General features: G+C 37.2%; 1 protein-coding gene across 6 annotated transcripts in view; it reads left to right on the top strand.

Moving 5' to 3' along the window:
• The window catches only part of NLK (nemo like kinase), a 129,719-nt gene that overhangs the window by 49,701 nt on the left and 67,284 nt on the right, over nt 1-12,734 (top strand). The window contains exon 3 of one of the 6 annotated variants that reach the window (XM_086360131.1): nt 10,174-10,262. The exons of the other annotated variants lie outside the window; for them this stretch is intronic. Coding sequence (XP_086216257.1) covers nt 10,219-10,262 — 44 coding nt within the window. The 5' untranslated portion in view covers nt 10,174-10,218. The remainder of the gene's footprint in view (nt 1-10,173; nt 10,263-12,734) is intronic. 6 annotated transcript variants of the gene reach the window in all.

The raw sequence follows: 12,734 nt of genomic DNA, 5'->3' as shown, positions 1-12,734 counted from the left end.
TTATGCAGTGTGCTTTATATGAACAAAAGTGTTTCCATGTACATTACTGTTTTTAAATCATTTTTAATTCATATATAATGAAAATACATAAAGTGGTTGTCTCAAAATTTCCTTTGTAAAATTGGGATGTCTTATACACCATTCTTAAATGTCAGCAGATGCTTTCTAGGCTACATACAGGAAACAACGGGAAACAAAATCTGATAAATGCAAGCGCTATATACCAGAGTGCTCAATTAGGACACAGCATCTCCCCATTAGAATTCCAAATCAAATAAAACAAAAGTTGTTCTCAGTAATATAATAAGATAAATTTTTGAGAGAATGAAATGGAAATATCAATAGTAGGCATATGTGCTTTAGTGTACAGATTTGAATACACGACTGAGCGACTGAACTGAATTTTTTAGTAAATACTTTTAGCATAAATTTTAAATACAGCATCTTCAGATTATGGTACAATAAACTAAGAAGTAGCAAAGCATAGCAGGTTTTCAGCTAGATGAAAAGGAGAAATGCTTACTACAAAAGGTTATGTACTACTTGGTAAACATAAAAACCCCCCTCACCAGTTATTCAGCTCATAAGACTGGCAAAGCTAAACTTATTTGTTCGATTCTACCTGTTTATTTCGATAAGAAAAAAAAAAATCTGTATATAATAGTTAATCTCAAAAGGATCTAAGAAAACAACAGAGCAATAAGGTAGACAAAATTAAGATAACTAGGGAAATGGATGAAAGTGAAAGTGAAGTCGCTTAGTCGTGTCCGGCTCTTTGCGGCCCCTTGGATTATAGTCTACCACACTTCTCCATCCATGGGATTTCCAGGCAAGAGCACCAGAGTGGGTTGCCATTTCCTTCTCCAAGGGATCTTCCTGACCCAGGGATCGAACCCAGGTCTCCCACATTGCAGGCAGACGCTTTACGCTCTGAGCCACCAGGGAAATGGATAGCGTTTATAAAACTTAGAAACTAGGCTTTAAATTTTTAGAACACTATACAGCTAGATATTTTGAATAACTCAATAGGAAACACAGGATAAGTTACTAGGATCACTAGTGAGTATTTTATAATACATAATACCTACATCATATAAATAGCTACCAAACACTGAAGGCTACTAATTTATTTTGTGAGGCAGACAGATGCGGTGCCTGATAAGGACAGAATATAAAAACGAAGGCCAGTCTTCCAACAGGAACATGAAATAATGCTCAGCATCACTAATTTTTAGAGAAATGCAAATCAGAACTACAGTGAGGTACCGTCTCAAGCTGGTCAGAATGGCCATCATTTAAAAAAACCAAAAATCTACAAATAACAGATGCTATAGAGAAAGGGGAACGCTCCTACATTGTTGGTGGGAAAGTAAATTGATGCAGCCACTGTGGAAAACCATATGATGGTTCCTCAAAAAAAAACAAGAGTTGCCAGATGATCCAGTGGTCCCACTCCTGGGCATATATCCAGACACAACTATAATTTAAAAAGATGCATGTACCCCCTATGTTCACAGCAGCACTATTTGTAACAGCTAAGACATGTGCTCGTGTGTGCATATTCTTTGGCTTCAGTCATGTCCAACTCTTTGCAAGTCTATGGACTATAGCCCATCAGGAGCCTCTGTCCATGGCTTCTCCAGGCAAGAATACTGGAGTGAGTTGCCATGCCCTTCTCCAAGGGGTCTTCCCAACCCAGGGATCGAACCCACATCTCCATTGCAGGTGGATTCTTGACCGCTGAGCTACCGGGGAAGCCCAGCCAAGGTATGAAAACAACCTAAGTGCCCATCAACATGGAGAAGGCAATGGCACCCCACTCCAGTACTCTTGCCTGGGAAATCCCAAGGATGGAGGAGCCTGGTAGGCTGCAGTCCATGGGGTCGTGAAGAGTCGGACACGACTGAGCAACTTCACTTTCACTTTTCACTTTCCTGCAGTGGAGAAGGAAATGGCAACCCACTCCAGTATGCTTGTCTGGAGAATCCCAGGGATGGGAGCCTGGTGGGCCACTATCTATGGGGTCGCACAGAATCGGACACAACTGACATGACTTAGCAGCAGCAGCCCATCAACAAATGAATGAATAAAGAAGATGTCCATATATACAATGGAATACCACAGAAAGAATGAAATAATGCCATTTGCAGCAACATGAATGGACCTAGAGATTATAGTAAAGTAAGTCAGAAAGACAAATACCATATGATATCACTTATATGTGAAATCTAAAATATGACACAAATGAACATATATACAAAACAGAAACAGACCCAGAGACATAGAGAACAGATTTGTGGTTGCTAAGAGGGAGGGTGGGTAAGTGAGGGATGGATTGGGAGTTCAGGATTACCTGATGCAAATTATTATATATGGAATGGATAAACAAGATCCTGCATATAGCAGGGAATTATGTTCAATATTCTGTGATAAGCCATAGTGAAAAACAATATGAAAATGTGTGTATATATATATATATGTATAACTCACTTGACTTTACAGCAGAAATTAACACAACACTGTAATTCAACTATACTTAAAATGTTTTTTAAAAAGGCCAGTCTTGATGAATGAAAAAAATGTAGTAAAATAATGTAAATAGAATGCATATCAAAAGGTATTCAACATTTTAAAAAATTACCAAGATCAAGTGAGATTTAGTATGGAAATTCACGATTGCTTTAGTGTAAGAAAAACTGTTATCTTAGTTCATTTCATTATTGGGAGAAATGGTAAAAGCAGTTAAACCAACATTCAGGATATAATATTCTAGGCACTGAGCAGATACAATAAAATGTTTAGTAGAATCCTTGCTCTCAAGGATTTTATAACCTGGTAACTTAAAAGTGAAAATTAGTGGAAATGATTATGCCTCCAAAATATTTTTAAGAGATTCTAAAAATATTTTATAAAAATCACTCACTTCCAACAACTCTAAAATATATAAAGGAAATAAGTTTTCTTTGTATTAAAAAGTTTTCCCTATGTATTTTGTTACTAAAACTTGACATCAGCCCAAATGGAAAAGTAGAGGCATCTTCCATTAAAAAACAAAACAAAAATCTCGTATCAATTGTCAGCCAGTTATGTGTTTAAAAAAAAATAATGTAAAGATAAACACAGGAAGGAAATTAAATGATCACAATGCATATAATAATTACATACCTAGAAAATTTAAAGAATTCAACAGCATAGTGATTGAATTTAGTGAAGTAGCAGTTTTTCAATTAATGTATATTACTGTTTTTTAACAGATTATATAACAATAAACATACACTTATTTACAATGTTACATACTAAATACTTTTTTGGCAATGCATTTCTAGTGTTTTTAAAAAATAAGTTACATAGTTACCACTGCAGATGGTAACTGCAGCCATGAAATTAAAAGACGCTTACTCCTTGGAAGGAAAGTTATGACCAACCTATGCTATGCTATGCTAAGTCACTTCAGTCGTGTCTGACTCTGTGTGACCCCAGAGACAGCAGCCCACCAGGCTCCCCCATCCCTGAGATTCTCCAGGCAAGAACACTGGAGTGGGTTGCCATTTCCTTCTCCAATGAGTGAAAAGTGAAAGTGAAGTCGCTCAGTCGTGTCCGACTCTTAGTGACCCCATGGACTGCAGCCTACCAGGCTCCTCCGTCCATGGCAAGAGTACTGGAGTGGGGTGCCATTGCCTTCTCCGATGACCAACCTAGACAGCATATTAAAAAGCAGAGACATTACTTTGCCAACAAAGGTCTGTCTAGTCAAGGCTATGGTTTTTCCAATAGTCATGTATGGATGTGAGAGTTGGACTATAAAGAAAGCTGGGCACCGAAGAATTGATGCTTTTGACCTGTGGTATTGGAGAAGACTCTTGAGAGTCCCTTGGACTGCAAGGAGATCCAACCAGTCCATCCTAAAGGAGATCCGTCCTGGGTATTCATTGGAAGGACTGACGTTGAAGCTGAAACACTCCGATACTTTGGCCACCCAATGTCAAGAGCTGACTCATTTGAAAAGACCCTGATGCTGGGGTAAGATTGAAGGCAGGAGGCAAAGGGGATGACAGAGGATGAGATGGTTGGATGGCATCACCAACTCAATAGACATGGGTTTGGGTAAACACCGAGAGATGGTGATGGACAGGGAGGCCTGGCGTGCTACAGTCCATGGGGTCTCAGAGTTGGACACGACTGAGCAACTGAACTGAACTTTGTTTTATTTATCTATTTTATATATTCTCATATAAGAAGGATTATACAGTGTTCATCTTTCTTTGCAAGTTTAATTGGCCAGGTGAGGTAGAGGTGTCCCCAGCAGCAGTAACAAAAATCAAAGCACTAGATGGAGTATGAGTTTCTTTCTAGATGACACCACCCCTTGACACAAAATCCCTTGGCCCCCAGAGTCAGTTGAAACATTCCCTATTTGGCAGTCACGAAGATCAGGGCACTAGACATAATACTTTAGCCTAATGTGTATGTGTGAACAACAAAACTTCAATGGCAAACATCAAAGAATTTAGAATAAATAAAGTCTTAAACCCTGACTCATGGGAGGGCCAAATATACTAAGATCCCATGTTTACCTGAGGTATTTAATATTTAACCAAATAAGATACATATCTTAAAATCTTGCCACCAGCAACATCAGTATCACGTGGAAGCTTGTTATAAATGCAGAACCTCATTTCACCACCCCAGACATAGCAAATCAATCTTCACTCTAAGACTTTAAGAATTCTGGGTAATTCTTACATACCTTAAATTACAAAAGCACTGTGATTAAAGCAATAGTTCTTGAATCTGGGTAAAAGTCAAAGTCAGCTGGTATTCTTTGAATTGACGTATGAAATCTATGTGGGTAAATGGAAAAACTGTATAAATATCAAGAGGGAAAAGTATATAGCATGAAATCACAGTAGGGCCTAAAATATTGTAAACAGTATTCTGAGTTGATGATTTGTTTTAACAGTGTTAGGCATAATTTACATACTATAACATTCACCCATCATGAGTATGTAATTCTGTAATTTTTAGTAAATTTCCACCGTTATGCAATTTTGGAACATTTTCATCACCCCCAAAAGTTAACCATTTTGTAGTCAGTCACTCATTCCATTTCCCAACCCTGAGCAACCACTGATATGCTTTCTGTCTCTCTGAAAGTCTCATCCAAAAATTTCTTATAAGTGATATCATATATTGTGTGGTCTTTTGTGTTTGGCTTCTCTCAGTAGCATAATGCTTGAGGTTAGCCATTTGAGTGTTAGTTTATAAGGAAGTAGTAGTTTGTTCCTTTTTATTCTGTTGTATAGATGTAGCATAGTTTGTTTATCCATTCACTAGTTGATGGATTTGACTCCAGTTTTTTAGGCTATAAAACTGCTATGAATATTCACATAGAAATCATTGTGTGAACATATATTTTCATTTCCCTTATGTAAATATATGAGTAGATTTGCTGGATCATATGGTAAGTTTATTTTATCTTTTTCAGAAACAACCAAACTGCTTTCCAAAGTGGATGCTTTCCAAAGTGGATTTTACATTTCCACCAGTCACATGTGAGGGTTCCAGTTTTGATTGGAATTACACTGAATCTGTAGATCACTATGGAAAGATTGCAGTCTTAACATTGAGTTTCCCAATTCATGAATATGAAGTGTTCTGTCTTTTTAAATCTTGTGTAATTTATTTCAGCAGTATTTTGTAGTTTGCAGTATGTACATCTTAACATTTCTTTTGTCAAACTTCTTCCATTAAGTATTTTATTTGATTCTGTTGTGAATGGAATTGTTTTCTTAATTTCATTTTAAGACTGTTCATTGCTGGCATGTAGAAAAAAATGGGTTTTGTATAACAATCTTGTATCCTGCAACCTTGAAAAACCTGTTTGTTCAAGTACTGTTTTTGTGTATTTGTGAGGATTTTTTACATAAAGGATCATGTCATCTGCAAATAAAACCAGTTTTATTTCTTCCATTCCAATTCAGATTTTTTTTTTTAATGGAAGTGTGCTTTTTCCACTGAGGAGAACCTCCAGTAAAATTCAGATAGACATGGCTAGAGCAGAGACCTTTGCCTTGTTCCTTGACCTTAGGGTGAAGCATTCAGTCTCAATTTGAAGAAAGGTATTAGCTCTGTTTTTCACGTGCCCTTTATCAGGTTGAAGAATTTTTCTCTTTTTAGTTTGTTGAATGTTTGTTTTTATCATGAATAGAGGTTGGATTTTATGTTACTGGATTGGATTTCCTACTTGTGGACAAAATGATGTCTCTGTTTTTTAATACACTGTCTAGGTTTGTCATAGCTTTCCTCAAAGGAGTAAGCATCACACCTTTTAATTCTGTCTTTGAGAGTAGATATTGAAACTTCCAGTTCAATTCAGTCTCTCAGTTGTGTCTGACTCTTTGGGACCCCCATGGACTGCAGCACGCCAGGCCTCCCTGTCCATCACCAACTCCCGGAGTTTACTCAAACTCATGTCCATTGAGTCAGTGATGCCATCCAACCATCTCATCCTCTGTCGTCCCCTTCTCCTCCTGCCTTCAGTCTTTCCCAGCATCAGGGTCTTTTCCAGTGAGTCAGTTCTTCGCATCAGGTGGCCAAAGTATTGGAGTTTCAACTTTATCATCAGTCCTTCCAATGAATATTCAAGACTGATTTCCTTTAGGATGGACTGGATCTCCTTGCAGTCCAAGGGACTCTCAGGAGTCTTCTCCAACACCACAGTTCAAAAGCATCAATTCTTTGGCCTTCAGCTTTCTTTATAGTCCAACTCTCACATCCATACATGACTACTGGAAAAACCATAGCTTTGACTAGATGGACCTTTGTTGGCAAAGTAATGTCTCTGCTTTTTAATATGCTGTCATAGCATTTCTTCCAAGGAACAAGCGTCTTTTAAATTTCATGGCTGCAGTCACCATCTGCAGTGATTTTGGAGCCCCGAATAAAGTCTCTCACTGTTTCCATTGTTTCTGCATCTGTTTGTGATGGAACCTGATGCCATGATCTTAGTTTTCTGAATGCTGAGTTTTAAGCCAACTTTTTCACTCTCCTCTTTCACTTTCATCAAGAGGCTCTTTAATTCCTCTGCTTTCTGCCATAAGGGTGGTGTCATCTGCATATCTGAGGTTATTGATATTTCTCCCAGCAATCTTGATTCCAGCTTGTGCTTCATTCACCCTGGCACTTCACATGATGTACTCTGCGTAAAAGTTAAATAACCAGGGTGACAGTACAGCCTTGATGTACTCCTTTCCCAATTTGGACCAGTCTGTTGTTCCATGTCCAGTTCTAACTGTTGCTTCTTGACCTGCATACAAATTTCTCAGGAGGCAGGTAAGGTGGTCCCATATCTTGAAGAATTTTCCACAGTTTGTTGTGATTCACACAGTCAAAGGCTTTGGCATGGTCAATAAAGCAGAAGTAGATGTTTTTCTGGAACTCTTTTGCTTTTTTGATGATCCAGCAGATGTTGGCAATTTGATTTCTGGTTCCTCTGCCTTTTCTAAATCCATCTTGAACATACTGGAAGTTCACGGTTTGCATACTGTTGAAGCCTGGCTTGGAGTATTTTGAGTATTATTTTTCTAGCATGTGAGATGAGTGTAATTGTGTGGTAGTTTGAGCATTCTTTGGCATTGCTTTTCTTTGGGATTGGAATGAAAACTGACTTTTTCCATTCCTGTGGCCACTGCTGAGTTTTCCAAATTCTCTGGCATGTTGAGTGCAGCACTTTAACAGCATCGTCTTTTAGGATTTGAAATAGCTCAACTGGAATTCCATCAGCTCCACTAACTTTGTTCATAGTGATGCTTCCAAATATAATTAATTGATTGGTTGATTGAATTTGTATTTGCCTCTTTGCTATGGTATTTGTCGTCTACGTATCTCATGTTTCTTTTGTTGCTATAATCTTCCTTTATATCTTTTGTCTTAAACAAGTTCATATTTCAAAAATGTATGCTTGTGTTAACTGTTTTTCATTTCACTATTAACTCTTGATTTTTTTTTTTTAATCCTCTTTTGGTTTTTTAGTTATTTTCTTATTGATTGTTCCAGGAATTGCAGTATGCATCTTAATTTCTGAACTGTCAGTATCAGATTAATACCCTTTTCATTCTGGTAAAATGCAACAACTTTGCTCCATTATAGCTCAGTTTCCTCCCCAATTGTATTGTTATAGATATATTACATCTATGCTTATTAGAACCAACAGTTGTTCTCTTTATGCACATGTTTGCTATTTTGCCACCCCCCCACTGCAGTTACAGTGTTCCAGTGCTGTCTCATCTCTTTTATATCTAATGAAAAGTCAATCATTAATTGTCTTTTTTTTTTTATCATTATTTTCTTTGTATTTCAATTACTAACCTTTGTCTTTACCTTGATCTGTAGTTGACTGTGAAGTGTCTGGATACAGAACTCTTACGTCTATCCTACTTGGGAGTGTTTGAGCTTTGTATATTGTTCTTCATCAGATTTGGACATTTTTAAACCATTATTTCTTCAATTTTTTTTTTCTGCCCCTTCCTCTCTCATTAGATGTATGTTGGTACATTCACTTTTACCGCATAGGTCTCTGAGTCTCTGTTCATTTTTTTTTTTTTCCAAACTTTTTCATCTCTTGAGACGAATAGTTCTTGAGATTGTGTAATTTCTATGGATCTGTCTTTTATGTTCACTATTTTCTTGTTTTTTTTCTTTCTTCTGTTATCTCAAATCTGCTTTGGGTCCATATAGTAATTTTTTCGTTCCTAATATTGTACTTTTCAACTTTTAGAGTTTGATTTCCTTTTTTGTAACTTTCTATTTCTGTATTGAGATTTTCTGTCATTGTCATCATATTTTTCTTTAATTCTTTGAACATGTTTGTAATTGCTTTTGAAATTTTTCTGAGTACAGTATCTGGACCCACTCAGAAGTAGTTTCTTTTGGGGCTTTTCCCTCTGAGTGGGTCACATTGTCCTCTGTGTTTGTGGGTTTTAACATATCTTGTAGTTTGCTTTGTTAAAACTGGACATATTTGATAATATATTGTAACAACCCTGGATCTGATTTCTTTTCAGCCCTCTTCCCTCCTCTCTCTGAAGGTTGTCATTATTGCTGTTATTATATTTGTTTGCTTAATATCTAAGTAACTTGACTTAATATGCCAGATCTTTTTATTTTTTACCCTAGCCTTCTTGGGGTCCCATAGCTTAGCAGTCAGCTAAGTTAAAAGTTGTGTTCAAAACATATTGTTCCAGTAAGGCTTCTACCCTATGCTGAGCATCTGTGAGTGTCTTAGGGTGTTCATCAGGTTTTCATGTATGCCTCAGTTTTTACTTTTTGCTAAGCTTCCCATTTTCCCCTTTATATGTAGGAAGCCTCCTAGTCAGCCCTCAATAGGTAGTTTAGGACCTCTGCAGTCCACCTGCAGAGTTTACCAAGCCCTCTGTGGCTCTCATTTCTAGAATCTCCTTATTAAATTTCTGGATTTCTGTTAGTCTGTACCTCTTCCCAACTGAGACAGCAGGCTCAGGCTAGCAGAGCAGTAAACTTTATCTGTTCTCTTCTAGTTGGGTTTAATAGTTTTACTGTCAGTGCCACTGGGTGTGAGGTTTTGCCTTCCATTTTAGATTACTTCAGCAATCTCAGACAGTGAAGCCACTGGTTTCTGTGGCCAGCCCTGCTCAGGTACAACTGCTGCATAGAGTGTCTTGGGGTGGGGGGTGGATAAGGAATAACCCCAAACAATAACACCTCTGACTCCCTCTGTTCTTACCCAAAGCTCCACGTTTTTCATAAACACTTAAGTTTGTCACTTGACTTTAGTTATTTTCTGGAGCCTGGTAATGGTTGTTTCTGGCACACTTGTCCAGTTTTGTAGTAGTTTTGTAAGAAGATTTGCTGATTTCTTCAGTTTGCCACAGCTGGGAATCTTGCCTCCTGTTTTGTATTTGCAGTATTTTGGGGTTTGGTTATTTTTAAAAGGCCAACTAATTAAAAACCTGAAACACATCTATATATTGTAGCTGCTTCAGCATTTTGCTTCACAATAGAAGTTAGGAGATTGTGATTAGATTAGGGGTGGGACTGTAGTTCTGCTATAATTCTGCTGACAGCATTCTGTGGAATGCTCCTTAATAGCATATTCTTGTGTAATGATGAAGAAAACGTTTGTTTTTTTTTTTAAAGCAAGCAAATTCTTTTGGAATTCTATCAAAACATAAGGAAGATATTATGTATACTCCTCTCTTCAGAATGAACCAGTGGCACAAAGAAAGGTATGACAGAATCTGCTGGGCTAGTGTAGATGTGTATCTTTATGGGGGGGAGAAAGAATCAACCTCTTTAAAAACTACTCATTATATAGATTTCGATTTAAAATGCTTTTTTAATGCCCAGATTTAATGGGGAGGTTAGCCTTTACCTTTTTACTTATAACACACAGAAAGAATACAAAACAAAACATACAACTCAGTGATTTATCGCAGAGCACACACCTCTAGCCAGCATCCATATGAGAAATAGGACATTAGCAGCACCCAGAAGTCCTCTCTGCTCCGCCCCCATCATTAAGTAACCCCCTTCAAGATAACCATTGTCCTTACTTTTTTGGTAACCACTTCCTTTTTTAATAGTTTCTATTGCCTAAGTATGTATCCCTAAACCTTTAGAGTTTAACTTTGCTTGTACTTTTTATATAGAAATCTTACTGTTCATTTGTGACTGTTTTCTTTGGCTCAAAATTGTGTTTGTGAGATTTGTCTATGTTGCTGCATATAGCAGTAGTTCATTTCAGTTGCTGTAAAATATTCCATTATGTGAATATACAACAATTTGTTTATCTCTTTTACTGTGCATGGGTATTTGCGTTATTTCCATTTTTAAGGGTATTACAAATATGGCTGCAAACACAAACACACACACTTGTTTGCGTTTTAGTGTATAGGTACACACATTACTTTTGGGTGTATACCTAAGAGTCGAATTGCTGGGTTCCAGTATGGATTTATTTTCATTTTAGTATATAAAACCAACCTGTTTCCCAGAGTGATTCTATAAATTTACACTTCAACTAGCAATGTATTAGGATTGACATTGCATCACATCTTCACCAAACATTTGGTATTATCAGACTTTTAAATATTAGCCATTTTGGTGGTTAAGTCATACTTTCTCTTTGGCTTTAATTTTCATTTCCCAAATGACTAATGAGGTTAAGCTCCTTTTCATATGTTTATTGGCCATTTGAATTAATCCTTTTTTGTGGTGAAATGCCTTTCCAAGCCTTTTTAAAAAATTGATTCTTAAGAGGTCTGTATGTAACTGGCTAAGAGCCCTTTGTTCCTTTTTTGCTACCCTAGCCTTGCTCCTATGGAGAAGGCAATGGCGACCCACTCCAGTACTCTTGCCTAGAAAATCCCATGGACAGAGGAGCCTGGTAGGCTGCAGTCCATGGGATTGCTAAGAGTCGGACACGACTGAGTGACTTCACTTTGACTTTTCACTTTCATGCACTGGAGAAGGAAATGGCAACCCACTCCAGTGTTCTTGTCTGGAGAATCCCAGGGACGGGGGAGCCGTCTATGGGATCACACAGAGTCGGACACGACTGAAGCAACTTAGCAGTAGCAGCAGCAGCAGCAGCCTTGCTCCTAAAAGGCTCCTAAAGCCCTTTATTAGCAGAGTCTTAACATGGATCTAGTTGGAAAAACCAAAACATGGTTTGCAGACTCTGAGCCTCGGTATTAGAGCAATGTTTAGTTTAGAAGCTGAGAAGCACTTGCTTAAGATGGCTGTTCTGTCTGCATAGCCAGCTTTATGATAAGCCAAATGTCTATATATGGGAGAATCTGTTTCTGTGCCATGTTTCTGTTTCATTGGACTGTTAGACTGGCTAAATTACCATGGCTTTATAGTAAGTCTTCATATCTGGGAGAGCAATTTTCCCTTCTCATTCTTTTTCAAGAGTGTCTTTCTTCTTAGCTTTCCTTGGCATATTTTCATTTTCATAAAAACTCTTATACTAATTTGTCTAGTTTTACAAAATGAAAACCATTTTATGTTTTCAATTTCACTTGAGTCTATAAATCAATTTGGGGAGAATTGAAATTTTCACAGTATCAAATAGCTTTCTAATTCATGAATATGGTATATCTCGTCATTATTTATGTCTTTAATTTCTCTCAGTGATGTGTTTTCAGTACTTTTATGTGGAAGTCTTGCATAAATTTTCTTTAATCCCAGTTTTGGCTATTTCTAACATTATTATAAAATTTAAATATTTTTTTCATTTTAATTTTTTTATTTTGCAATTTTGCAAACATACTTTTTCTTTACTTATGAATAATTAGATCCCATTAGCCAGGCTTCCCAGGTGGCTCAGTGGTAAAGAATCTGCCTGCCAGTGTAGGAGATGCAGATTCAATCCCTGTGTCAGGAAGATCCCCTGGAAAGGGAAATGGCAACCCACTCCAGTATTCTTGCCTGGGAAACCCTATGGGCAGAGAAGCTTGGTGGGCTACGTCCACAGGGTCCTAAAAGAGTAGAACTTGACTCAGTGACTAAACAACGACAACCTACCACTCAGGTTCAGTAACTTTAAGATTTGCTTCAACAGTCTTTATTGCTGAAGTATTTTAAAACAAATCCTAGATCTCATATCATTTCACTTATGTATACATAAGAATATACATCTCTAGAAAATAGGGAAATTTAATTTATAATCATAATTTTAAACCATATTCAAGTTT

The sequence above is a fragment of the Bos grunniens genome, chromosome 19 (assembly GCF_055505025.1).
Source record: "Bos grunniens cultivar Pamir isolate PY7600 chromosome 19, Bosgru_T2T1.0, whole genome shotgun sequence".
In the NCBI taxonomy this organism is placed as follows: domain Eukaryota; kingdom Metazoa; phylum Chordata; class Mammalia; order Artiodactyla; family Bovidae; genus Bos; species Bos grunniens.
The sequence above is the reverse complement of the archived record's forward strand: the minus strand, read 5'-3'. Positions and strand labels throughout refer to the sequence as shown.